At 53.3% G+C, this 27,851-nt stretch overlaps 1 protein-coding gene across 1 annotated transcript; it reads left to right on the forward strand.

The window, feature by feature from the left end:
- Positions 1-5,909: 5,909 nt before the first annotated feature.
- CNKSR1 (connector enhancer of kinase suppressor of Ras 1) lies at positions 5,910-26,915 on the forward strand. The gene is made up of 21 exons (XM_074976324.1): positions 5,910-5,984; positions 6,849-7,006; positions 7,242-7,444; positions 8,124-8,208; positions 11,480-11,521; positions 12,128-12,247; positions 12,337-12,396; positions 12,728-12,796; positions 14,960-15,088; positions 15,518-15,603; positions 17,512-17,633; positions 18,966-19,147; positions 21,085-21,115; positions 21,882-22,054; positions 22,866-22,939; positions 23,525-23,596; positions 24,147-24,220; positions 25,506-25,570; positions 25,781-25,922; positions 26,365-26,546; positions 26,640-26,915. The coding sequence occupies exons 1-21, from the start codon at positions 5,933-5,935 to the stop codon at positions 26,913-26,915; spliced, it is 2,397 nt and encodes a 798-aa protein (XP_074832425.1). The 5' UTR covers positions 5,910-5,932.
- Positions 26,916-27,851: the final 936 nt, after the last annotated feature.

The raw sequence follows: 27,851 nt of genomic DNA on the forward strand, positions 1-27,851 counted from the left end.
TTATCCCAGGTGTCTCGATGGGGAAACTGAGGCACGGAGCAGCCATTTGGACAAATTTATATTGATCCTGGGAATAGAATCCAGATCTCCTAACTGCCTGGTCCTCCTACCCTAACCACTAAACCAGGCTACCTCCCTTTTCCTCCTTGGTGTTTTTACTTTTTGATAACATGACATTTTAAAATGCACCAGCCCCAGGATACTCGCAACTGGCCCCCTCCTGCCCTTGGGCAGAGAATAACAGCAGGTTATACTCATTTTCTTTGGAATCAAGAGTTTGATTTTAGGAGATTGTCTATACTGTTCTTATTTTCTTCTCTTTCTTCATAAAAAAAAAAATCCCTTTTTCTGAAAAAAATCCAAAGCATTCCCGCAGCCCAGGAGGGTAGTTAGAGAGAAGAGGGCTTTTCCCTCGAAAGTATTACTCCAGCTCTACAAAGGACTTTTGCCAACTCCACCTGCCTTTCACGGTGGAAGAGGAATGTGTGTGAACAGAGCACAGCTATTATCCGCCCATGTGACAGCTCCTTTTGCGACACTGTGGCTGTAAATGAGAACACACCGTTTTGCAAGGCTGCAGCTGCGTGAGTGCGATTTTCCGACACTACTTATTTAGACATTAGAATGTCGGAATAAGTAACAGCGCAAAAAACCTATGGTGAGACCTAGCTGAAGCGTGAGCAAAATGACTGCAAGCCAGGGCATAAGTTAGTCCATCCGCTCTCACTCCACACAGCTGCAAAGGGGAATCTGGAACGCTCACTCCAAGAATCCTAGGGTCTGGGTCATCCTTGGGCTTGTCCAACTCAAACCTGTTCTTTTCACCAGCCGTCTCAGGACAGCTTTTGCCCACTGAGCGATGAGTTTCTTTTGTGCCTGGAAGATCTGGGCCAAATTCTGTGAAGGGTGGGTGTTGAAGGACTGGAATGTGTTACCAAGAGGGGTGGTAGAGTCTCCATCCCTAGAGGTTTTTAAATCCCGGCTTGACAAAGCCCCGGCTGGGATGACTTAGCTGGGGTTGATCCTGCTTTAGGCAGTGGGCTGGACCAGTTAACCTCCTGAGGTCCCTTTCAGCCCTAGAATTCTATGATTCTATGAAGTGGCCTCTGATTTTGGATGCCCAATGGAGACATGTTCCTCTCACCTTGTGCAGCTTGGTTCATGGCAGCAGAGAAAGCAGGGCTGGGTGCATCACTGAGAAGGTGAACGTGTATTTGCTGCATGGCTGACTCTCAGGAGAAAGGGATGTCATGAGTAACAGCAGAAGGAGTAACCTGGATAACTGCACTGAGCAGGTGTGGAGAAGACTTACTTGACTTAAACCCTTGTACTCCGAGTGGAGCACAGGTCATCTACAAATCTCCTCCACTTCACTCTGTCTCAAGACAAAACTTCTAGCTGACTCCAGGAGTACCCCGGTTGTTGTCCTTCAATCTCAGTAGATCTCCACATTGTCCGAGGTCTTTCTCTTGTGCGTTTTCCTTGCAGGTTCCATGTGAGAGCTTGACAGACTATGCTGGATGGGGGGTTTCTGCATGTGGCCTAGTCATCCCCACTTTCTTCTCTTGACTTGAATGTCAAGCGGTTCTTGTCCTGCTGTGTTCCAAAGCTTCTCATTGGTGAAGAAGGCAGTTCTGCATTAAGGAGACTAGTTTATTGTAGCTGACTGTTGTGCAGAGGGTGGGAGTAGGTCTGGGAAGCTGTTGCCTTGAGAAGAGAAGGTGGGGGGTGTTCTGCCAAAGTCAGGAAGGGGAAGTCTGGTGCATGGCTGGCTGCAGTGAGGGCAAAATATGAGAGTAGCTCTGCCTGGGAGCAGGACTGATGGGTCAATTTTTGGCCCCTTTTGCATAACGCGACACTCAAGCAGTGGCTGCAGAGAGCTGACCCTCGCCGTGTGTGGCACAAGGGCTGGATTGTTTCAGAGAACAAGAAAAACAAGCCCCTAGTGTAGGAGTGAATCACTGGTACAAAACGCGGCGTGTTCTAGTGCAGCTCATCTCTTCTGCAAAAAAAACCCCTTGACTTCCCTAGAAAGCGCTTAATACTAACTGGAGAGGATTTATATACAAGACCACAGATGCTCCCCTGTGAAACTCTTCCCCTCCAGAGATCCAGGAGAACTGGCCCATGCAGCGCTGCTGTGTGTACCACTGTAACCAAGGAGAAGCTGCCTTCAGCACCTTGGATTCCCAGATGCTAGCGAGTTTGAGAACAGACGGGGAGGCAGTTTTTCAGGAGACGTCAGCAGCTTCTGAAGACCCACAGTGAGGGTGGGAACAACAATGGGACAATGTTCAGCTATTCCTGGAATTTCTAGGAGGTAGTTCAATAAGGACAAATGCAAAGTACTCCACTTAGGAATGAAGAATCCCTTTCACACACACAAAATAGGAACAGAGAGGAAGCCGTGCTAGTCTATACACTATCAAAACAAAAAGCAGTCAAGTAGCACTTTAAAGACTAGCAAAATAGTTTATTAGGTGAGTTTTCGTGGGACAGACCCACTTCTTCAGACCATAGCCAGACCAGAACAGACTCAGGTCTGAAGTGGGTCTGTCCCATGAAAGCTCACCTAATAAACTATTTTGCTAGTCTTTAAAGTGCTACTTGACTGCTTTTTGTTTTGACAAAATAGGAAGTGACTGTCTAGGAAGGAGTACTGCAGAAAGGGATTGAGGGATCATAGAGGACCGCAAGCTCAATGTGAGTCAACAGTGTTGACACTGTCCTAAAAAAGCAAACGTGATTCTGGGATGTATGAACAGGAGTATTGTGAGAAAGATACAAGAAGTTGTTCTTCCGCTCTACTCTGCACTCAGTTGGAGTATTGTGTCCAGTTCTGGGCACTGCATTTCAAGAAGGACATGGAGAAATTGGAGAGGGTCCAGAGAAGAGCAGCAAAAATGATTAAAGGTCAAGAAAACATGACCTATTTGGGAAGACTGAAAGAACTGGTTTTGTTTAGTTTGGAAAAGAGAAGTCTGAGAGGAAGCATGAAAGCAGTTTTCAAGTACCTAGAAGGGTGTTACAAGGAAGAGAGAGAAAAATTGTTCTCCTTGGCCTCTGAGGGTAGGACAAGAAGCAAGGGGCTTAAATTGCAGCAAGGGAGGTTTAGGTTGGACATTGGGAAAAACTTCCAGTCACAGTACTTAAACGCTGGAATAAATTGCCTTGGGAGGTTTTGGAATCTCTATCACTGGAGATATTTAATAATGATAGAGAGAGAGCCATCTTAGTTTGTAATCTATCAAAACAAAAAAGCAGTCATGTAGCACTTTAAAGACTAACAATTTATTTGGTGATGAGCTTTTGAAGGACAGACCCACAATTTTTGGACCTCTGTGCTTTATATATTGAGACTGTTCTGGTACGGCTATGATCTGAAGAAGTGCATCTGTCCCATGAAAGCTGATCACCTAATAAATTATTTTGGTAGTCTTTAAAATGCTACATGACTGCTGTTTTGTTTTGGAGACATTTAAGAGCAGGTTAGATAAATACCTGTCAAGGGTGATCTAGATGGTGCCTGGTCCTGGTGTGAGTGCAAGGGGCTGGCCTTGATGGCTTCTCGAGATCTCTTCCAGTTCCAGTAGTCTATGATTCTGAGTCTATGATTGTTAGTGAGAGGTGACGCAGGTAAGGTATAGCCTCTTAGAGATCAAATGAACCTAGAATCTGACCATCTTTAAAGATATATATATTTCGGAAGTGCTGTGAAATCTTGCTCTTTGGGGAGGTCATTCCACCATAAGTGACACTTACAGATCAGACACTTCTTTTATTTTTGAGGTCAACTATCATCTCCCCTTCCCCCCCAAAAAAACAAACACTGACCCAACCAGAGTTTGGACCGCAAAGAGGGAGAAATGCTCTTGACCAGTGTTCCCTGTAAGCTGTGTGTTTGAGTAGCCACCCAGGAGAGAATCAGGTGCTGCCCTACTGATTAGCAGAGTGCCCACAACTGGTAGCATGCATTTCTATTGGTGGTGCACATCCACGCGTGCCTCAGTGCACATAACAAAATTTATTCTGCACACATATAGAAAAATTAGAGGGAACATTGCTAGTGACTGCATGAAATTCAGTATTGCTATAGATTTTATGTGGAAGAAATTCAGATACTATCATGATGAGCAACAGTATAAAAGTTTATGATAAGAAAATAGTAAATGAGACTCTGACTAATAGCCAGGAAATAGCCGTGGTTGTTCACAACACTCCCTTGATGTGCAATATTGCAACAGAGTCTGAAAACAAGGACATTGGCTCTGCTAAGGTCTTGGATGTGCATTGCTAACGCTCGTGACATGGGTTTTGATGATCTTGCCAAACTGGAGAATTGGTCTCAAATAAACAGGATGAAATTCAATACGGACGAATGCAAAGGACTCCAGTTAGGAAGGAATAATCAGTTGCCCAAGTACAAAATGGGAAATGACTGTTTAGGGAGGAGTAGTGCAGAAAAGGATCTGGTGATGATAGTAGCTCTCAAACTTAATATGAGTCAACAATGTAATACTGTTGCAAATAAAGTAAGCATCCTTCTGGGATGAGTTAGCAGATGTGTTGTAAGCAGGACATGAGAAGTAATGCTTCCACTCTATTCAGCACTGATAAGGACTCAGATAGGGCACTCTGTCCACCCTCTGGGCACTATACTGAAGGAAATATGTGCACAAACCAGAGACAGGCCAGAGGAGAGCAACAAAAATTATATATGAGTTATATGAAATACAGAAAATATTGTTTAGTTTGAAGATGGGAGAACTGTGTGTGTGTGTGTAGGGACGGGGAGGGCATCAAAACAGCCTCCATGTGTCTAAAAGATTGTTATAAAGAGAAGGGTGATACATTTTTTCTCCTTATTCACTGAAGACAGGACAAGAAGCAATGGGCTTACATTACAGCAAGGGAGATTTGGGTTAGAGATTAGGAAAAAAATGTAGCTGTCAGAGTAGTTAAGCACTGGAACAGATTATCTGGGGAGGTTGTGGAATTTCCCTCACTGAAGGTTTTAAGAACTGGTTAGACCAGTAATACTCAGATCACAGTTGTTCAGGAGCCAAATTATCCACAAGATTCACAGTAGTAGAAATTTGTTATTTTATTTATTTCCTTACTCACTTGCCCTCTCGTAAATATTCTCACAGCAAAATGACTGACCAAATATTATTATTTGATCCATTACCACCTGTTAATAACTCCTGGATGACATGCAGTCCACGAGAGTGGTGTTTGCTTTCGTATTTTGAGTGAGGAGCTGGTGTTTAAACACATTCTATTGGTCATAATACTTTGTACTTTTACGAACCATTCCATGTAAGGCTCTCAAGGCAGTTTATAGACGTAAACACTCAAGATCCCCCTGTGATAAACTGGTAGAGCAATCCAACTTACTCCCATTTTACAGCTGGGGAAACTGAGGCACAGGGGGGACTATGTATTACAGGCACCAGATCTGCAGGGACAGCCCCAGCCAGAGGGCCTCCCTTCTTGACCTCTAGTTCCAGGTGCCTCAGCAGAGATAGTGGGTGGGGCATAAATGCCTTGCCCAAGACCACAGGAGGAATCTGGAGGAGCTTGGAGCTCCTAGCACCCGGCCCTGCCCTCCGCCCACTAGGTTACACTCCCTGGCCAGGGCTGAGGTAAACAACTCCCGCTGGCTCTGTGCCTTTAAGAGCGTCGGGAGGCAGCCTGGGGGCGGCGGGGCGAGGGAGGCTCTGACCGGGCTGCTGAGGGCTTGGAATTCCCTGGGGGGAGCGAGGAGGGCGCTTCCGAGGCTGGGACTCCAGAGGGGGCGGGGCTTCGGCGGCTGAGCGACGGGCGGCTGCACCAACCCCAGAGCCGCCTGCCGGTTACCTGGCGGGGCTGCGTCCGCAGGTGGGGCGCTGGAAGGACTTTCCGAGAACGGGGCCCGGTTAGGGCGCTGCGCATGGAGCCGGTCGGCGCCTGGAGCTCTGCGCAGGTGGCGCAGTGGCTGAGAGGTGAGCGGGGCGGGCAGGGGGCTGAGCCTCTTGGAGTGGGGCGGGAACTGCTTCAAGCGGGGTACGCAGCCCCCCCCCCCATTTCCAGCCCCCCGCCAGGCCCAGACCCGCCCTAGGGCGGGGGGCTGCCCGCTCCCCTGGCCGGAGCCCCCCGCCCCCTGGGGGGGGGCCTGGCCTGGAGGTGGGTGAAACTCTGACGTGGCTGGGCACAGCCCGGCTCCCTGCCCTGGGAGGAGACATTCCTGCGGAGGGGGCACAGCCCGGTGCAAGGCGCTGCACGTGCTGGTGGGGGTGGAAATGTGCCCACTGGGAGCGAGCGGCCCCAGCAGCCAGGGCCAGTGTCCGGTGGGATGCGAGAGGTGGCAGAGAAAAGAGACTGGCACTTCCGGTCTCCAGATGAGATTCGTGGACTGGAAAGAGGATGGACTCGGAAGGGACGCGAGGAAGTACGGTTTTCACACAGCACGTAGCTAGATGGTGGCGCTCCTAGCCATGGGATGCATCTGGGGCCAAAACTTCAGCCAGATTCTAGCGGGGTTGAGATGGGCTTGATGGATAACGAGAATGACTCTTCCCAAGGAGGTCAATGCTGCTCATGCAACCTCTAGAGTTTGGGAGATTCCTGCTGTAGGCCTCTGAAGCAGTAGTGGCTGGTCTCTCTCGGTGGCGGGTCTAGGTGGGCTGGGGTCTGATCTAGCCTGGTAGATCCTGTACCCCCTGAGGAAGCAGTGGTGGCGGAGGAGAGAACGGGAAGGTCTGGCGGAGCTGTCAGCACGGGTGATCCAGGCTATGGCACACTCATGGCTGGTGTTGCTGAGGTGGTGGTGAGAGCAGCTGAGTTGTCATTGTGTTTGTGCCTTTCAGGCCTGGACAAGGTGCTGCAGCAGTATCCCTTCGAGACATGGTCCCTGACTGGGAAGGATTTGCTGCAGCTGTCTTATCGGCACTTGGAGGAGCTGGGCCTGAGCTGCATTGGCCATCAGGAGCTCCTTCTGGAAGCTGTGGAGCAGCTGTGTGTGCTGGTGAGTGTGTGGCAGCTGGCACTGCTTGTATTGTGCAGTGATCTGAGTTCCCTCCCAGTGGCCTTGCTTCCCAGGACGCTCCAGGATGTGGGGCTGGGTGGGTCGGGAATCCTGCCTTCCCACCAGCAGTTTTGGGGATCAGTGTGGAGTATCTGCCACCCTCACCCTTTGCTCTGAGCTGCTCCAGGGTGGGCACCTCTCTCTTCTGCTGAGCTAGCTGGGCTTGTTTCCCTAGAACTACGAGCTGGACACCACCAGCCTGCGGACGCTGATGGAGAAACTGCAGCGGGTCACTCAGACCACCCAGACCCTCATTCTGAGCCGCAGAAAGGTGACGGCTTATGATGGAGAGGCCACTGAGATGCTCTCCCCTGACCTCCTGGCCTGCATCGCAGAGCTGATTACGGCGGCTAAGGGGCTGTTCTCCTGGCTCAGCAGGTACTTGCTCCCCCAGACTGCGGGTGCCAGAGAAGGCACGTTGGAAGGCAAGAGTCGTGTGAGGTGGGATCCCATGTGGGAAGAAAGGGGATGGCCAAATGCCCAAGCTGCAGGGCTAGTGTACACCATCTTCCCAGAGGTGCCAGGAATGGGTGAGCTTCAACCAGTCTGGAGGCTCCATTCAGTGACTGGGGAGGGTGGTGCTGTGGCCATGTTCATCTTAGTGATGGTGAGAACAGTAATGTGCCAGCCTGGAGCCTCCTTTGCAGAGAATGGGCCCAGGATGGCACTGGTAGTACAAGGATACCCTGCCTTGGAGGGCCCCCCGTGAGGCCAGAGAGAAGTTCCTACTTGCTTCTTTGCTGAGGACCACCTCCACCCCACAGTGGAAATGGCTGCATGGGATGCGGACACTTGTGTGACAGAAACAAGACTGGGATTCCCAGCTTGTTCCACGCAGGCCACAAAACACCCAGCAGCTGTGATGAGCTCAGAGTTCTCTTGTCAGCTGCTTGAGCCATCCGGGGTCCCTTCTGGCAAGCACCATAAAACCTGGAAGATTCCTTTTTTGTGTAAAAACCCTTGGCTTGAGGGACAATGCCTCAGTTAATCGTGGTTCATTGGGCTCTCTCCTATCCTGCCTTGACCTGAGAGTCTGTCTCCTTCCCACACCTCACAGGTATTTCTTCTCTCACCTGAGTGATTACTCAGCCAGCCGGGACATTATTGCCCTCTGCAGGGAGCTGGCCGAGGTCGTGCAGAAGGTCAGTGACAAGGGTGTAAAGATCCCATAAACCAACACTAGATGGGCAGGATTGGCATGTGTGTGTTACAGGTCCGATGTGCTGGGGGTACATGGATAAGTGCAATCGATGGCTCTTTAGGACCAATGACCTGCTGGGATGTCGCATGACCTACGATGTAGGAGTAGGAGGGGTGCCTAGATACCACGGTGATAGGCACAATGTGAGGACAGTACCAACCCGCTCCCAATTGCACAAGCTTATCTCTCCGATAGTTTGCTAGTGAGAAGTTTCTTCATCAAGTTCATCAACGTTCTCCACTCAAGAATGTTTCTTCTTGGCCAATGTTAACCCCCACGTCCTGGCAGTACAGGAGTTTCTAGTGGGACTGGGGAATCTATTTCTTTGTTCTTCTTTCTGTTGCAAACATTTTTTCTCAGTCCTGTTATCTGGACCCTGGCAGTTTAACCATCCTGTTAACACTGTGTCACTGGCCACTTGGATTTTAAGTGTTTTCTTTCCCATCCTCTAATTTGTCCCTCTTCAGCTCAGAAAATGAAAAGTTTTGATGTTGGTTTCACTTTGGGCTGTCAGCTGCTGCAGTGTTTGGGTTACGAATGCTTCAGGCATTTTGTTGCTTAATAATGTGTGTGTGTTTTTTGTTTTTTTTTTCCATTACTACTGAAGTCTTCCTGTGGCTCTTAGTGTGTTCCTACTGCTAAATGTTGAACCGCTTCTGAGCTGCTGCATGAACCTTGTGCTGGCTATATGGCCTATTTTTCAGGGATAAAGCAGAGCATGTTGCTGGACTGGCTCAGTGACCCATTTGGAGCATATGTCACTTCCAGAGGAACACAACCACCTCCTCCTGCATTATGACTTCTATACCAAGCTCTGTACAATCTGGTTCATTTCTAAAGCAAGCAATTTGGAGGTGCACCTATGTCCCCTCTGGCAGGGTTGGATTAGCACTAACTGAATTAGATGAACCAGTATCTGTGGAAGGCCAGAAACTGTTAAATGAAGGAACTGACCAGAGATCATGTACAGTCAGCTGATGGAATAGATAACTACACCCTGTGTTCCAGGAGCACCTTTTCTTGGGTTCATAGGCTGTGATGACAGGAGCAGACTCAGGCTCCAATGCCTTCTAGCCAGCAGAGGCCTTGCAGTTCACGTACCCCAATATTATCTCCTGTATGTTCTGACTCCTTGAACTTCACCAGGGGTCTCCGTTTAAACTAGAAGACTACCAGCAAGGGATGGCCACCAATAGATGTGCTTGGTGGTTCAACTTCTCGGCATGCTCCTTGCCTTCAAGAATCCAGTTCAGGGGCAAGTCCATGGGGCATCTGGGCAGCCCATCCAGGAAGGGGCTGAGAGGGCCCATAGGTTCCAGGGTTGCAAACACAGGGTGGAGACGTCTGAAAGTGGAGCATCCACGCCTGGTGGAGAGACTGCGCTTTGCCTGGCGTGTGTGAGCTGGACACCTGAGCCCTTGGCTTGGCTTTGCGGACAGGTTATGGCACTGATTGAAAGCTGGTTGCAGAGGTGCGGGTACCTGAGCTACCTGGGGAAAGCTCAGTGCCCTTGAGTAGGGGAGGAAAGAGCCATGGGTGAACCTGCAATTGGACTTGGGGCTTGGCGCAGCTCAGGCAGCTGCAAGGAGGGGAAGGGAAAAGAAAATGGCCAGAGCAAGGCAGGAACAAGGAGGTAAACAACCTCCCAGGAGGGCGGGGAATTGTTCTTTATTTAACTCTGTGATTCACCCGTTGGGATCAGGTTCCCGGCTGGGCTGGGGGCTGCAGGGAGTTTTGTTTTCAGCTGAGTGAAGGGGAGGAGAGAGAGTTTGACTAACGAGCTGAACCAGAGATTCGGGGGAGGCAGCCCTGCTGAGCCACAGGTACCGGGAGCTAATAACCTCCCCAGGGTCGGAGTGTATCCAGAAGGGGCTCTGGGGGAGGCTTCTCTGGCTTCAGAAATAGTCTCGAGGAGGGGAGATTGTGACATGGAGAGAGATGGAAAAGGAAACTCGGGGAAACCTTGATGGCTTGCGGGGTGGGCGGTGGGCAGGGTCTGGAGGAAGCAGAGGCAGAAGGTGGTGGGCTTGGGTGGGGGATGGGCAGGAAGAAACCAGCCCTACTTCTAAATTTAGAAGTTGAGCCAAGATCCATCACTGCCCCCACCCACCCTATCATGCCCTGGGTTGCGGGGGTGGAGGGATTCCTCTCTGATCCCAGATCTGGAGATTGTGACCAAGAGAGGCCTCAGTAAGGCATCGCCCACTCCCTCCTGTCCACACCCCCGTAACAATGGGTTCTTCTGCCTTTGGGTGGGGCAGAACTTTCCTACCACTGACAGCCCCCCCCACCCCCCGCAGACAGACCCCACCCCAATCTGTGTGTCTAACCCAGTGGCCGCTGCACATTCTAGCTGCATGTACTGCCTGGGCTGACAAGTTTATTCTTTCGCATCACTAGGGCGTTTTTCCCCCTCCTGTTCCGGGCTTCCCTGCTTGTCTGGTTCGCCCCCTTTTCTAGTGCTGGTCACAAGAAGGGGCTGGAGTCATGGGCATGGGGCCTGATCCCCCTGGAGGTGGAAAGGAGCCTCTCAGAGGCCTGTCCTTGGGGAGAGGAATGCCTCTGATGTGCATGGCCAGCTCCTCTGATCCTGGGCCCGTTCTCTGTCGCTTTGCAGAGCTCAGCCCGGTGACTCACCTGACGGAGGGCATTGAGGGGGGCTGTGTGCTGTGTCTCTGGTAGCCTGAGCATTGTCAGCTGACCCCCTTCAGTCCCCTTCTTTTAGGGGGAAGTGCCTCTCCACACTGCCTGTCCTCAAGGAGCCCAGTCTCTCTCTAGGCCTAGATGGGAGCACTCAGGCCCTCCCGCCCTTGAACGTAGACTTCCCTGCTGCTATCTGAGCAGGACCAGGCAGTGCGGTGGTACTGAAGGGAGTGAGTGAATCATGGCCTCCCCAAGGGAAACAGCGGGGGGAGTGCAGCCTGGTGGAATACAACAACCTACCCTGGAAGCTGGCCAGGTCCTGGGGTTGCTCCTGCTACTGCTCTTGCAAACCAGTCTTTCGGACTACGCCGCCTCATTCTTGCGTCTACCCTGGAGGATGGCGACAGGGCAGGGGCATTGGGAGAGGAGCCACCAGCATCAGCTCGGCAGCCCTCAGAGGGCTGTGTAGCGCAATCCTCCATCCAAGCAGGGGCTTGGCAGCATTTTGGGGAGTTACAGCTTGTAAAGAAGGATCCGCCTTACTTACCAGGTGTCTCTGGTTGCTCTAGGACTGCAGAGTGTCTGAGAGAGAGAACCAGATCCTGCTGATTGTAAGTACTGCCATGTGTGTGTCTGTGTCTGGAGTGTTTGTCCTTGTGCACTGAATCCACACACACAGCAGATACTAAGGGCTCCCTGATTTCCCTGGAGGTCGCTGAGACCCTTCTCAAGAAGCCAGGAGGGCCCGGCAGGTTTTCTAGAGGAGTGGTTTTCAAGTGGCGTGCCCTGAGAACTGTCCAAGCATGCCCCGAGAGTTTGTCAATTTTCCCCTTTTAGCTCTTTGCCAGAGAGGTGGGGGGAATTGATGGCCCTGTGCCAGCTGCTGTGGGGTTGGTCAATTTCTCCCCCACAGTGTATTTTTTGCTGAGCCACCGCAAGGGGAAATAATGACCCCACAGTGCTGCTTCCTAGGCTGTTGGGGAGCCCCTCCCTGCTGTGACCAGTGGGGCGGAAGGGAGGGCAGGAGCCTCTTGGAACCTGGGTGCAGTTTAAATGCTGTGTCCCCGCTCAAGCGGGCTGGCAGGGAGGAGCAATCAGTTCCTCTGAAGAAAGCGCTTGTGCCATGGGCCTGTCTCATTGAAGTGTGCTGTGTTACTGAAAAGCTGGGCAACCCCTGCCCTGCAGAGTGACTCCCCCCGCCACCTTCTGTTCTTCAGTGCAGGCACCTGGTGGGGATCTGTGAGAACATCTCGAGCTGCAGCCCAACAGCCCTGCTGAACCAGGCCGCCACCTTGGAGAGCGTGGACCTTGTGCCTACCGAGCCAGAGGACAGTTTGGTGAGTTTCCGCCTCTGCCGCAGCTCTTCCCTCTGGCTGGTGCTGGGGCTGATCTGACATTGCCAAACACTGTCTGCTCCTCTCTGCAGGGCATCGAGATCAAATCCACCAACTCCTGCCTCCACTTCATCTCGGGGACTGCCACTGAGGTGAGAGGAGAAGCGGGAGGTTGCTTCTCACTGGGTCACCTGGGGAAGGGAGGAGCATGAACCAGCCTGCTCTGATGCGGACCAAGTCCTTCTGGTTCTGCCTCACTTCCATCAATCTCCTCCACTGGCTCCTGTACTTGATTCCTGCTCCATCAATCAGGCCTACAAGTTAATGGTTAATCCCCCTTTCCTGAGCCCCTCTGACTTGCATCAGCTGGAGAGCTGCATAACCCTGATTAGGCAGCAGAGGCTCAAGAGCCTTTCTCAGCCTCCCAACGAGCGTGTCTGTGACCCCGCCACAGCTCAGTCTCTTCCTTTCTTCTCCTCCTAGTCTCCAGCTGACCACTGCAGCCAGATCCTGCCAGGGGATGAGATCGTTCAGGTCAATGGGCAGGTGGTAGTAAGTATGGCCCCATCCTTGCATGCTGGTCCTTTTAGAACAGCCGAACCCCTACCACAAAGGCGGGGGTCCGAGTGTAGCTGCGATCATGGCTGGTGTGTGTGATTTCCCCCTGGCAGATCTTAGTTGTGTCAAAGCGGTGAACAACATCACACTCATTAAAGGGTGCGACCAGCCTCTGGTTTGAGTGGGGCGGGGGCTTTGGACTCTGGCCCTGATTCACTGCGTCACCTTTGGCAAGTCGCTTTCATTCATTCTCTCTGGGTGTCTGGTGAGGCTTGTCATGCGCAAGGGACTTCCCAATGGAGAGTGAGATTCCTGCTCCGTGGGGATCCAGCTAAAACTTCCTTCAGCTCTGTCCCCCCCCGACCAAGGGATGATACTGGCTCCCCCTTTAGAAAGGGCTTGGTGTTCTTCACGTGAAAATGCAACCTATCCCGACTTGTGTTTGCTGCAAGACTGGTTTTGCTCTCGACCCACTTGGCTGTAGGAGTCTGGATTACCCAGATGCTACTGGGACGCTGCAATGGCTGGTTTCCTTTTATTAGCACGCTTGGGGCTAGCTCATTTTCTTCTCTTTTCCCCTCCTTGCTGTGGTTCACATGCTGCATAGAGACAACGCAAACTCTGCCAAAGGCCAGCTTCCACACCCTGCTTCCATACTAAACACCAGTGCATGCATGCGCAAGAAACAGGCAGAATGGCTCTAAGGATGCCTGGCTGTTCCTGAACTGACCCTATGTCTAAACCCATGCTCGAGGGACTGCAACGAGAAGAGGTGTGCGAGAGGGGGTTTCAGGCTTTGTCTTGAGAGAGGCAAACCTGGTACTTGGCTGAACTCTCTGCGCTCTTACAAACGTTAATTTAGCCTCATAAATCCTGCCCCTGTGGAGTCAGGCTCAATATTGCCTCTAATTTTAACTTTATTCTGCTATGTGTGGATGGAATAAATCTGATGCTGGGGGCGGGGTGTGGCTCTGCACCCCCTGTAGAAACACCCACTGCCAGCGCTATGCTGATCAGCTGGGCAGCGTTTGGATTTCTCTTGGGCAGCTCAGCGTACAGAGAACACTGGTCAGGATTGTTCTCTCTATTTGAAAGTGAAATCTGTCTCGTGGGGTGAAATGGGTCTTTTCCTGTAGGAAGAAGCGTTAACTTTTCAGCAAAAACGAGCCCTAAAATAACTGGATTCAGCAGCAGTGTGTTTGGGTGTTCACGCGCCCATCCTCCTTCCCAACTGGGCTCCCTAGTTGGACTATATCTCCCATGATGCAGCAGTCTGTCCTATTGGTGAGATCAGATAGGGCCTGATGCGCATCCCTGGCTGCGATGCAGCATGGGATATGTAGTCTGGCTGGAAAGCCCAGCTTCTCCAGTTGAATGGGGACGTGAAGCAGCTGGACTACAGCTCCCCTGAGGCATCACAAAGGTCTGTCCAGACTGAAGTATTTCAGTATATGGACAAAGCCCAAAGTCGTCCTGTGAGTGTTTGATGTTTGCAGCCACAGCAGAATCACTTTCCACAGCAATGATGGACACACTGAAAAAACTGGTCCAATGACAACCAGTTTTCTTAGAGACCTTTCAGCCAGACTCCCCCACTGAACCTGTGACAGGGAGAATGGCTGGCTGCAGCCACTCGGCTGAATGCCTCTGGCTGGCCGGGGGGCACTGTAGAAATGGCCAGTGAAGCGAGAAAGGTGTGAATGAAGAGCTTAGGAAACTGCTTTGCTGGCCAGGTGTCCGGCTGGCTTGTACCATCGCTCGGAATCCCTGATTCCCGCTCAGGTGCGTAGCCGTAGGTGGGTGGTGGGATTCCTGCTGGCTAGGTGGGTATCTTGGGAAGCACATGGCTGCTGAATCACATGGCCATGACTGTAGATTCCCTTGCACACCATGGAGCTGTAACCAAGGCAGGTGCCCATTGACTGTACCGAGTGCCCACGGAAAGAAACGGCCCCTTCCGGAGACAATGGGGCTCGCGGCCCAGAGGAATAGCTACCAGACACAAGGTCAAATGAACAGCTCACCCCTGTGTGAGGGAACTGAAACAGCCCATGTAGCAGAGTAGAACGCCCTGTGGAATAGCTAGTTCCACACAACCCCTGCAGGGCGATTGGCCTGTGCGGGCTACGAGCACTGACCCACCAATCCTGTGTGTAGGTGGGTTGGACTCGAGTGAATCTGGTGAAGAAAATCCTTGAAAAGCCAAACCAGGTGACGCTGCTGCTGAAGAAGATTCCACTAACCTCTGCGGGGTCCCTGTGCTCCCCCAGGGCCCCATGCCATCCGGTAAGTAGGACGTGGTGCCTATATGGCCATTGCTTGAGAAATGAACCTTCGGTGGCTGCACTGACTGGCTGGGAACTCAGCTGGACTGGGTCCAAGCGCATGTATTTGGCAATTGGATCCTAGTGTCCTCTTTGCTGGGCCTCCGGGGCTAACTCTAGGTGTGTTGGTGTGTTCTGGAGGAGTCATTTGCACCCAGTGTGCACCCAACTCCTTGTTGAGCTCCCTGCTGGGGCTTAGCAGCTCTGCAGCCTCCATTTCGTTCCAGTCCCGATTTCACATCCACACTTTAGGGAAATGCCCAGAGTCTTGACAGCCTCACTGCTGAAGGCACCGTCTCAGCAGCACTGAAGTGTGGTAGGGAGGCGACCCCACTGCTGGGTCTGAGCGCTTAGTGGTCCCCTGGATGGAAATCTGCTGCCTGTTTTGTAGGCACCTGGAAGCTTCTTGGATGCTGCAGAATCTCCAGTCTTGGAAAACCGTGATTCTCCAATAGATGTGGTCTCCTGGCCTTCCAGGTAAGAGCCCAGAACCTTAATCTGAAGTGACTTCCTGTTGCTAGCCTTTCTCTAGGCCTCTCGAGTGGTTCTGCCATGAAGCTCACTTTGTAGGAGTGAGGAGCCCTTGCCTGTTAATCCCCAAAAGGTGGGGTAGGCTGGGACCTCTGAGATCCAGCCGCCTGTGCTGAGGTAGAAGTAAGTAAACGTGGACTATTGGCATGTTTGTCTGATCCATCCTTAAACTTGCAATGATGGGAACTCCACCACCTCCTTCGGCAATTTATTCCAGGGCTTCACTCCCCTCCGAGTGAGAGTTTTTTTCTGACGTTGGACCTCCATGTCCCTTGCTATAAACCCAAGCCTGTGACTTCTTGTCCTACTTTCAGTGGACTTGGAACAGTTGATTGCTGTCCACTTGATCACAACCTTTTACATGTTTCAAGTCCGTCTCCCCCTCCCCTTTCTCTTCGCTCACCTAAACAGGCCCAGTTCTTCCAGCCTTTCCTCATAGGTTGTGTAAGTCTGAGGCTAGGTCTACACTAGACCTTAAAGTGAATTGTAGATATGCAATTCCAATCGTGTAGGTGGAATCGACGTATCTTCAATTGACTTATCTGGCCGTCCTCACTGAGGGAAGCTCCTTTCGCCTCACGAGAATGAGGAGTACAGAGGTCAACTGTCGAGCCCTGATAGTTCGATTTCGTGTGTCCCCATGAGGGGTGTGAAATTGAACCCTGCGAGATTGATTGATATCCCAGGTCATGTAGATGTACCCTAAGATCCTGCTTCTATAGTTTGTAGATCTGTCATCTACCCAGAGCAAGGTTCTTGTCTGTAGCCCAATGTGCCAAGGAAATTTTAATGTCTGCTTATAAGTCATTCGCAACTATGGGCTTCCTTAAGTATCATCTTGGGCAAGAGGCAGAAGTGGTTTAAAAACAACCCTCCTCCCCGTAATTCTGTCCCACATGCAAAGGTTCCTGCTCCCAGGCAGTGCTTTGATAATCCACACTCCTAGTGGATGTGGCTCGCTGTCCCATGTAGTGGCACCTAGCCCAGTGGTTTTCAATCAGGGTGTCACGAAATTTCATCAATTTCCACTCTGCTGAGAGGGGAATCCTGCCTCCCCGCCCCTCCCAGGAGCCTCTTCACACTGCTAGGCAGCTGAAACGCTGCTTCCTGGCCTGAAGGGGCTAGCAGGGAGCCTGCCCCCCAGCTGCTGTCACAAGAAGGGGAGGGAGGACAAGAACCTGTTGAAGCTGAGCCATCTCGGCTTCAACAGGCTGGCAGGAAAGGGAACCTGCTCTCTGGCCCTGCCTCCTCCCTCAGCCCCTGAGTAATCGAAAGTTTCAGCTGTTACTCAATTACTCAACATCCCATATGATCCTTATTTAGCTGGTTGTGTAGATGACTGTGTTGCAAACCTCTTTAGTAAGACCATAACTGTAGGAAAGGTGATTATGAGCTGAAAAAAGTGGATGTGCCGTGGAAGTGTTTGGCTCATTGAAGCATGCTGTATTACTGGAGAGGCTGGCAGTCACTGACCTAGACTATGTATGGGGAGAGAGAATGAGTCTCCCTGACAGCTGTCTTGGAGAGCCAGGTGGCTGAAGCTCTCAAGGCGCGTGCAGTAAGCTCCAGAGGCCTCAGGTTTGAGCTCTAGCACCAGACATATTTTATCTGGAGCCTCACGCTTGCTTTGACCCTGGGAAGTAATGCTGTATCAGCACCTAGGTGGCACGTATGGTGCCAAAGATAAAAACAGCCCCCATGAGCAGCGCAGACAGGCATTTATTTGCTGAACTCTTATGAAATGCTGCTGCCCACACACCGTGTCTGTGTGGCTCCGATCCTGCTGAATAGCAAATGTGCCACAAGGGGCAGTTTGATGTCAGGAGCTGGTTCGAGGTTTCTCTTCTCCTGCAGCGTGACCGCTGGGTTGGAATCAGGGCTGGACTCTGCTCTGGATCTTGCCACCGAGGAAGAGATTAACTCCAGCAACCCCAGAGAGACGAGCAAGGACATCCTACGGCAAATCCCCACTGAAGGTAGGAGATGGCAGATGGCAGATGCCCTCTGCATCCTGTGGGAAGCAGCCAAGCCTCTTCTCAAGGCGTTCACGTTGCTGTGAGCTCCGCTTGTTGCAGACTAGCGGAACTGGATTGTCGGCCAGTATTCACCTGAGAGTCCTGTGCTGAGCAACACTGGGCCAAAGGTGTTGACTCTGTGGGCGCTTTGGGGCTCGGGCAGTGGTCAGGAAATAAACAGGGAGTGCTCAGCCCTCACCAGTCACACCTGTGCAGCAGGGCCTGGGTACTGCCAGCAGAACAGGGAGGTGCTGGGGAAGGGAGCAGGGTCTTGGAGTGGGGAGGGAGCACGCTTCCCCTTCTGTACAGGGATTCCAATTTTAAGTGGTTCCTACCTCAGAAACTGCCGCCTGGACAGCAGCGTGCACATCTGAGCCCTGATCTGATCCTCTTTGGGCTACTGCGGTATAAATAAGTCAGGAAAGGGGCCGAGCAGGTGGGAGTCAGGGCGGGTCTAGGGGGTGCTGCCTACTGCATAGAGTGGAGGCCTTGGGTATCTGGTGACTTTCCTGGCTCGGCTGCTGACTGGCTGTGCAACTTGAAGCAAGTCCCTTAACAACTCTATGCTTCAGTTTCCTCGTGTGAAAACCTGTGGTGTTTTTTTTTTTCCCACCCCCCCGCCTCCTCAGCTCTCCTGAAATGTTAATTGACAGAGGTTCCCAAAGCACTAGGAGCTCTCCCAAGAGAGGGCCACAGCATGATATACGCTAAGGCGCTCCATGCAGGGCCCCGCAGAGCACATGGGAACATTGGGCCTGGAGAGGTGGCTTCCCTGAGAGCTAGTTGGGTTTGTGCGGACACCTGGTGGGGGGCTGTGTGTGGGGACTGCAGTTATCTGGTGACGTGTGGCATGGCTGATCCTGCACTATGAACCCTGTTTGGACAACAAAAATAACCACACGGCCCCTGGGCTGGCTGGGAGGGAACCGAAGCCAGGCCCCCACCCCATCCCTGTGGCTCCAGCTGGAGAAGAACCAAAGCTGAAGCACCAGGCTTTGGCTTTGGCCGAGGCCCTATCAAGTCTAACACCAGCCTTGGTCACCTTATTAAAATGGAGCCCACTTAGGAGTCCCAACCCAGTCTGAGACCCCCACTGTGCTTTGAGCCTTAAGACATGGACTCCTTACAAGCCTCTAGGCTTGAGCAACTGAGGCTCGTGTTACGGAATAAATGCTTTCCTGGGGCTGCCTGAAGACTGGTAACCAGCTGTCTGACTGCTCAGTGCAAGTAAAATCAAATCGCGACAGACCCCCGGCACCTCTGAGCCACCCCTGAGGGGTTCGATCTTTGCAGGCGCTTCCGTGTCCCTGGCGTTGGAGAGCCCGGCTCTCGGGACAGGATTTGAAGGGAGCAGTTCCCCTGGGGTCATCGCTCCAGCCAGACCCAGCACCTTGGAACTGGGATCTGAGGGATCCCCTGAGACCAGAATTGGCGGCAGAAACAGGGGACAAAGATCTCCGGCACTTTCAAAGAAGGTGAGAGGAGAGAGATGGATCCTAGGCTGTTTTCCCCCCGCCCCCGTGTGTCCGTAGAGTGACAACCCCTGGGCCTGAAGGGGCTGAGGCCTCCAGGCACTGATGGTACACACAAGACTAATATGAACCTGGAAGAGGTGGGAAGGCCCAGTGGGTTCCTAATGCCCCTGGCCTATAAGGCCAGAAGAAACTCAGTTAGACACTTTAAAAGGCAGCACAAGTAAAGCAGAGATGAGAGGAAAGAATCTTTAATTTTATATATGATTAACCCAGGGACAGGCGAGATCCGGCCCATGAAGTGTGACCGCATTGCCCTATGGTAAACATGGGACACTGACTGACCGGCCTCTGGGGACAGGGGTGGGGCAGCTATCCCATATCAGGGCCTCTTGGTGAGTGGGGCTGCTGCTCCAGGGTGAGGCATGGGGGATGGGGCCTCTGCAGCCTCCAGTGGGGAGGCCCCAGGGATGAAGAGGAGTGGAGGATGGGGACTCCAGAACCACCTGTTTGGGGGCGGGGAGGGGCTGTTCAAAAGCCCCCTGACGGGGGTCCAGGGAATGAAGCAGGAGCTGCCCCCCTGAGGTGTGGGAGGCCGGGGAACGAGGCAGCTGACCTGTGGAGGGGCTCCCTGGCAGCGAGAGCTGCCTCCCCAAAGCGTAGGACACCATGGAACGAGGCAGCTGCCCACTGTGGAGTTAGCCAGCACTGTGGGGTGCTGGGAAAGGGGGCAGCTGCCCCACAGATGAGCTCCCCTGCAGCAGGAGCTGCTGCCACAAGGTGCAGAGCTCTGGGGAGGAACGCCCTGGCAGGAGCAGCTGCCACCCCAAGACACAGGGTGCCAGGGAACTGGAGCCCTGCAAAATAGGGGACGATTTGTCTATGTTCTTAAGTCGGGATGCCTGTGAGATGGCTTAAATATGGGACCGTCCCGGGGAAACGGGCCGGATGTCTCCCTAGGCCCACGGGCCACCTCAGGCTCAGAGCAGCCATCTGCAGATTTAAGCAACATCCTGCTCCATGCACCCTCTGTGCTGCAGGGGAGGGGCTTCGTGTGCTGCTCCCGCTGCCTTGCAAAATAGCTCAGCTCCCATTGGCTGGTTTAGGGTTTCCAGCGAATAGAAGCTAAGAGATTTGTTTTGGGGGCGGGGGGCAGCGCTCAAAGCCTCCTTCTCCTCTCTGTATCTGCAGCAGAGAGCTACGCAGAGCCGGCAGCAGGGAACCTGCCTTGGGGTTGCTGGCCAGGAGCCCTGCAGTAAGTCTCCTGGCCAGAGCCTCTCCCCCCTGCCCCCCAACTGTATGCCCCTCCTTCTGCTCCCATACCCCCTCCCAGACCCTGCACCCCAACCCTCCACCCAGGGGTCACAACCCAAACACTGCATCCAGACCCCTGCCCCATTTCCCAGCCTCCTCACTCCCTTACCCCAAGCTCCCTTCTGCACTCAGCCTCCATCCCAGACCTGGCACCTTCACCAGTAATATCATGGGAGAGTGCAGCCCTTGAGTATTTTCCAAATTCATGGAGCGGCCTCCCCACACCCCCATCAAAAAGTATTGTCTGCCCGGGGTCAACCTGTGGAACTCACTGCAGCAGGATGTCGGAGGCAAGTAACTTCATAAGACCCTCCCCTGAATTCTTAAAAACAATTGGGATTTTTCAAATGCACCTAACGCTGGCCTGGGGAATCCTTAGGAGTAGATTCTCCCCCCCACCCCGCTTCCCCGCAGTTTAACCTTGCCTGTCAGGCTGCTGTGATGAGAGCTGGGACTGACCAGCCACTTCCCGCAGATGATGGTCAGCCGGTAGGTGCATTGTCTTGGCTGTAGATGCCCATGAGTCTCCTTCCTGTTGTCATCTGCCTCTCAAAAGCCTTGTGAGTTCCCTGCGTGACCAAGTTCTTTCTAACCCCGTATATCTGTGTCTTCTTCTTCCCTTTCAGAGCAGCACCAAGAGTTGCTCCAGGCAGAAAGGTGAGTGGCTTCCTCCTGGCCCCCTGGGGGTTTGACAGCCACAGGCTGAAGATTAACTGGGGGGGGGGGGGTCGGAGAGTGTTTTCCCCCCTACAAAGACTAGGCCCATGGCCCGTTGACTTGGCCACCCAACGAGGAGAGAAGAGGACTCCCATGGGATGTGGCTGCCCAGTGTTCAGTGCCTTGTGGAACATGCTCAGGCCTGGTTCCAAGGGCTGGATATGGGGGTTGGGGTTGCACGTGATTCCGCAGCCTTGGCATCGGCAGAAGTGGTCAGCAGAGCCCGGCCTGGGTGACCCTCTGTCTGATGCCACTGTCTTGGCTGGGTAACAGAATCTGCGCGTGTCCATTCTGATCCCGCGGCTGGGAGAACCTGCTCTGAACAGCAGCCAAGAGATGGAGCTCATTGGCCCTGGCCTGGAGTCTTTCTCTTCCCCCATCTCTGCTCCTTCACGAGCTGCTGCCATGAAAGTGAGGGCTCAGTCCCCTCTCTTCCCCCACCAGTGTGGCTCCCTGATAGTCTCGTGGTTCAGGGGGTATGGACAGAGTCCCTCCAGGGCACAGGCTGAGAACCACCCATTTGATTTCCTGAGGCAGACTGTGGTGAGCAGCTAGTGCCCAGTCTAACCACTGTCCTGCTCCAGAAAAGAACGGGACTTGCACAGAAAGAGCTGGGTTGCAGTCGGGTCCGCTGAGAAGCTGCTCTCGGACTCCTGACTGGGCATGGTCAGGGCAGGATTCATTGGAGGCTCTATCCTTCTTGCAGGCGTGGCTACCAGGCTGAGCCGCCGGCGGGTGTCCTGTCGGGAGCTGGGCAAGGTGGACTGTGATGGCTGGCTCCTGAAGAAGAAAGACCATGTGGGATTCATGTCCCAGAGATGGAAACGGTGCTGGTTTGTGCTGAAGGGCCACGTTCTCTACTGGTACAACCAGCCCAGCGTGAGTGCATCCCATGAGCTAAGACTGGGGATTGGTGGAAAGGGGCAGGTAGGGGTGAGCCACAGTGCTGTGGTCTCTAGGGGAGCCAGGGATGACTTAGACAGGGGAAGGGGGTGTTGCTGATGGCTGGACCTCAGAACTCCAGGGACAAGCCAGCAGAGTATATGCAAAGGGAGACAAGTTGGACTTTACTGTGTTTGGACCTCACTGGCTTCCTCCAGTCCTAGGCCAGCCCAGCTGCTGCTGGATAAGGGAGCCTTTGCAAGTATGCTGAGGACTCGGCAGTCAGCGTAAGACATTGAGAGAAGGGGAGAGATTTCTGTGACTCTTGCCCTCCTGTTAGGGGCAATCCTCATTGCACCTTCTCTCCTGGCCCCGCTGGTGTCTGCCCAAAAGTGAGGCTCCCCCATGCTGAGATAACTCCATGCGGCAAAGTCAGAGCTGATATGTAGGTGGAGTAGTGGGTGTAGAAGCCCCACAGAGAGGGCTGGAAGAAGTTGTATCCTGGACCAGTTTTCTGGGCTTTCTCCCCTCCCTCAGCCTCCACCAATTGCACTTATGCTGAGGACCCTTGCCTCTTTGAGGCGCTTTCTGCTCTACATGTGGACAGGCAAGATGAGAGCTAGGGATCACCCAAGGATAGTCTGATGTTCCCCAAGTGAGCCATATGTTGCTCGCTTACCTTCTTGGTACTGTGACTTTCCTGGCCAGAGAGCCCTGCGGGATGCCCCAAACCCAAATAAATCTTGCTTCTAAACTCCAATGGCAGCAACGTCCCCATCTGTGACGTGCCCCTTGTTTCCATGCCCAGGACGAGAAAGCCATCGGGCTGATCAATGTGTCGACCTACAGCCTGGAAAGCGCCCGGGAGCAGAAGAAGAAATAGTGAGTGTGAGAGGTGATGATGGGCAGAGCCCTTGACTTTGGGAAAGGAGCAGAAGGGTGGATTTAACCTGTGGGAGGATGAACCTGAAGCAGGTGAGAGCCGTTGAGGACCATGTGGGCGTGCTCTCCGTAGGGCAGGGCATCCATCAGAGCGCCTGGTACCAAGTGCAGGAGCTCTGCATGGAGAGATGCTCCCAGACTCACCAGTGGCAGGTGCTGAGTTATGGTGCAGGAGCCCTGGCTGTGGGGAAACACACAGCTGCAGAAGACCCGTCTAGCAGGTGTGACTAGGAGAACTGCCTGGAGGACAAGGCTCTGTCCAACCCGCTCTTGGCTGTTGGCTTTAGGTTTGAGTGTCACGATGGGGGGCAGGAGGAGTGTTAAATTGAAGATCCCAAACAAAAGGCTCTGTTAAAAGTGAATTGTAAACGTGTGTGTCAGCAGAGCCCAGCTGGACCCAGAGCAGGCTGGAAACGGGGCTAAGAACAGACATTAGCTTCACTCTAAACTAGGAGGGGGTTACAACTGCCCACTAATACTGGAGGGAGAGTGGAAAGTGCAGCCACGTCCTTGTTCTCCTTTCAGCGTCTTCCAGCTCTGCCATGAGAAGTATAAGCCCTTCATCTTCTCAGCAGAGACCCTGGCTGATCTGAGCATGTAAGTACCTGAGCTGGGCCAGGCTGCCTCTGTGTGAATTGGACGTTACTAAGGGAAGGACTCCAGAGGTCCTGGGCCAAACCAAAAGGGAACATGCAAAGTGAGATCCATGCAAACCACAAAACCCTCTTTCCTTGCTAAAATACCTGGATGCAGCTCAGGTCCAGCATCCTGGGGAGGAGCTGAACCTGCTCGGAGGTTGACCCAGCCTCGATCCAGACCTGTGCTCACAGGAGACATTGTCCAAATGACCGTGCTGATTCCATGAAGGCAGTGGCTCTCCGATTGCAATTTGTGGAACTTGCCCCACTGGCCACGGAATAAAATGTGGAGATGGCTGTGGAGGGTTTGAGCTGCTGGGGAACGGGGGTGGTTGTGGATGAGGGCTGGATCTTGATTCTGCGTAAGCTTCAGAGGGAAAAGGCTGGAGATGCATTGGTCTGAGGGGGCTTTCCCTGCATGGGAGGCTGCTCATGTGACAGGAGGAGGAAGTGCCTGGGAAACGGTAAGGATCTCTTCCGTGACAAGCTGATCTGTTTTGTCTTCCTAGGTGGGTGAGCAGTTTGATCACTGCAAAAACCAAATGCAAGCTGGCCCAGGAGTCGCTCCCACACAGAGAAGAAGGTAGGAACCAGGCACCCTGCGGAACAGGGCTGGAACCCTGTTGAGTTGGAGTCTGAGGGCAAGCAGACAACCCACAAAACTGGTCCAGTATCCATCATCCTCCAGCCCATTCTGTGGGGCTGCTACACCCACCACTCCTCTTCCATGTCCCCTCTCACACGCCACGGTCTTATTGGTTGACGGATGAGCCCCATCCCAACCTCCTAACCCCAGAAGGCTCCGCTACGTGAACTAAGGTGGATAGAGAGCTGCAGGGGGAGGAGATTTTGTTCCCAGCTGAGTGCTGGAGTCCAATGCTTCCCGTGGTCTGAAAAGTTGTTGTGGGGGGGGGGGGGTCTCATAATTTGGGGGCAGGAGTTTTTTGGAAGACAATATTGAAGGATGCTGCTCTGTTTTTAAGTGTGAGCCTCACTTCCCCCCTTACGTGGGTGCACAGACCTTTTAAGCACTGGTGGGGATCCAAAGCTCTTAGGTCTTGGAGACCAGTCCATTTGGCTGGGGGCGGGGGCTGTGGTTGGGGGCTAAAACGTGGGCTGTGCAGCACAGAGCGTCTCTTCCCCAGAGCCCTGTGCCCAGCTGGGGAATGTGCTGTCGGCCTGGCAGGGCCCCCGTGCACGGCGCAATGCCTGATGGAGCTCTGAAAGGAGGGGCACCCGTGAGCAATTCTCCTGGGACGCTTCTAACCTGGGTGCAGTGATCTCTGGTGGACGTGCCTTTTGCCAGAAGTGAGGGAACCCTGACTTTGTGTGCAGTGGATGAGGGACGCCCTGGAAAAAGGCCTGTTGGAGAGGAGTGTGGGGAGATGGGGTAGAGAAGTCAGGAAGAGGGCCCTGCTGGGCATTCACTGCTGGTACCACCCCTTGAGACCAAGACATGGGCAAGCCAGGCTCGGATCCAGCTGCCAGTCTTTGCTGGCATTGGGAGCAGCTTGCTGGATGGTAAGAGGGCGAGGGGGTGAAGATGAGAATCCTCTTGCTGGGCTGCGAATCCTCTGGACAGCAATCAGCAGTGGCAGGGCTTGATGGCACCCCGGGGTGCATGGGGGGTGATGAAATTCTTTTAGGGCTAATGGTTAGATGACCAGCTTGGAGCCCAAGAGGCCCGGCCCTGCCTCCCCATTCTGTGGGGATCACCCCCAGTTTGCAGGCTGGGCCCTTTCTCCTCACTATAGTGCGGTGAGATGCTTGGCTGGGATGTGCTGGAGACAGGCAGCTTGTGCTGGGGCGGGAGCAAAGGCTGGTCCGGGCTTTCCCGCCCATAGTCCCTTCTGCGCTTCTCCTACCAGATTGCTACAGTGAGACGGAAGCTGAGGATCCTGACGAAGACTCTCCTCGCCCTGGCTCTGATCTGGTGAGTTTCATCTGGGCAGGGGTCCAGCTCTCCTGCTGGGAGGAGGGTCAGGGGCTCAGCTCTGGGTCCTCCCTTTGCAGATGCTGCTGCTACGTCCCAGGCACGGAGCACAGCTTAGCAAAGGGCAAGAGGATCGTGGCTCTTTCGGGCCACCGCAGGAGCTTGGATTTCTTGCTGGGAGAGTCGGTAAACAGTAATCTTCTTCCTCAGCTGCTAAAGAGAAGAGAGCTGCTAACTACTCTGGAGAGAGACCAGCCTGGTGCTGCCATGGGGAGCCCTGACTCCATGAGCCCAGTGGGAAGCCCCCAGGGGAGCCCCCTCCCTGGCAGTACCGGGCCCCGCTCGCCCCTGGGTAAGTGCTATTGCGTCTACTCAGCTGTTGAGATTAGCCCTGGGTTTAGGACCACTGTGATCACCCAGGCTCACTGTGGGCCTCTGTCCCCCTCCAGTGACTGATCCAGGCATAGCAGGTAATGAATCCACTGCAGACTCCAAGGTCTTTGCCGAAGCAGAACAGGCACTCGCTGCCCAGCAGGGAGTGCGGGGAGCCTGTGTTCAAACAAGTGGGTCCTTTCTGGGGCTGGCGGGCATCAGGTGGGTGGTGCTGAATGGAGGGCAGGGACTGGGTTGTGTCCGAGCTTCTCCTTAGTACAGGGCCAGACCAACAATCTGTGCCAGAAGGGCCATAACCCCCCCATGGTGCTTGGCAGCTAGCCACTGTCTGGGCCTGTCGTATTTCCATCCCCACTCTGACTCCCTGCGCCATGGCCTCTCCCCTTCTCTGCTTCACCCAGACTCCCCTGGCAAGGAATTGGAGTCCCTGATAGAGTGCCTGAAGAAGGGCAGAGTCTCCTTGATGGGCAAGCAGCAGCTCCTGACCCGCGAGCAGTATCGCAAATCCTTCATCAAGCGCAACAAGAACCCCCAGATCAATGAGAAAATTCACCTCGTCCGGGCCCTGCAGAGCACGCTCAAAGTAGGTGACCCATTAAATGCCCTCTGGCCAGGTAAGGGCCTCTCCCCCATGAGCACTGAGCTGGAGGGGGGTAACGTTCTTTTCCTTTGGCAGGCAAAGGTGGCTGAGCTCCAGATACTCAATCAGCTCCTGAACGACTCGGAACTGACCTCGGAGAAGTTCGCACGCTGGAAAGAAGAGCATCAGGAGTTGTACCAGGAAATCCACCAGTGGTGGGGGTGCACACCAGGCCAGGCTGACTTCCCGCAAGCAGAACTCGGGGCTGAATCCGCTCCCTGGGAAGCAGCCGCTGCGACACCAGAGTGTATGGAAACAAGGACAGATCCTGGGGGGTTACCTTCCCTTCATATCCCTCCAGGCAGGGAATAACACACCTCTCGTTGCAGGGAGAGGTTGTTGCAGTCTCTCTCCCATGAAGAAACTCTGTGCTGGCAGCCAGGAGGCACAGTGCTCTCGCACAACGAGCAGTCTTGCCAGTTTAACCAGAAACCTGGATGCATTTTAGAGGAGCAGTTTAAGGTTCGCCCAGGGAGCAGGATTTTATGTAGGGATCCACTTTTGACAAAGCCTTGTGATTCTGAGAACCGAGGGAGGAATTCTCAGAATGGCTCCTCAGTGGGGTCTAAATAGCGTTGCTTATTTTAAAAGGACTGCTGTTTTTTGTTTCCCTGTGACGCATTATTAACATGCATCCATAGACTTCACTGAGGTGAGTGACCCCAGCACTGCGAAGCCTGGCTGGTCCCTCTGGGTATCTTTCTGAGACTGGGATATTTCTCGACAATTGACATCCACCCAGGGCCTGATGAGAGGACCAAGAACCCATGTGATGGAAGATCTTTCATGGACAGAAGACGCAGAAGTGCCTGGCTCCCATTGGGGCATTAATACTCCTTTGATATATGAAAACCAGCCTTTCTCCTTCTGTACTAAAACTTCATGTAACAGTATTTGCTAGTGGAGAGGGAGTCAGATTTTTCTCTGCCACTGACTTCAAGGGTGACCTTGGCTGCTTGCCTTTAGTTTCCCTACATGCAAAAGGGGATAAGCCTGATCTGCCCCATGCAGCTGCTTTGTGGTTTCATGAACTTGTGCATCCAAAGCTCTTGTGAGATCCTCTGCTGCGAGGCCCTGTTGCAGAAGTAGGCTGTTGAATCTTCAGTCTGGCCCAGCCGCCTGATCCAGCTCCCCTCAAAGCTCATGGACGCACTGCTTTTGAGGGAGCTCTGCTTTGTACTGTTAAACAGCCAGGGCCCAGCTGTGCTGCACTGGACATCCGGCTTCCTCAGCCATGTGCTAGCAGGG

The sequence above is a fragment of the Carettochelys insculpta genome, chromosome 24 (genome assembly GCF_033958435.1).
Source record: "Carettochelys insculpta isolate YL-2023 chromosome 24, ASM3395843v1, whole genome shotgun sequence".
NCBI classification, from domain to species: domain Eukaryota; kingdom Metazoa; phylum Chordata; order Testudines; family Carettochelyidae; genus Carettochelys; species Carettochelys insculpta.

What these genes read in the sequence shown, in the direction of transcription:
- CNKSR1 (XM_074976324.1), top strand. Translation starts at nt 5,933, where the DNA reads ATGGAGCCGGTCGGCGCCTGGAGCTCTGCGCAGGTGGCGCAGTGGCTG. An exon ending in GGTGGCGCAGTGGCTGAGAG is followed by an intron (nt 5,985 to 6,848) that starts GTGAGCGGGGCG and finishes TGTGCCTTTCAG; the next exon opens with GCCTGGACAAGGTGCTGCAG. An exon ending in CCAGGGCCCCATGCCATCCG is followed by an intron (nt 15,089 to 15,517) that starts GTAAGTAGGACG and finishes CCTGTTTTGTAG; the next exon opens with GCACCTGGAAGCTTCTTGGA.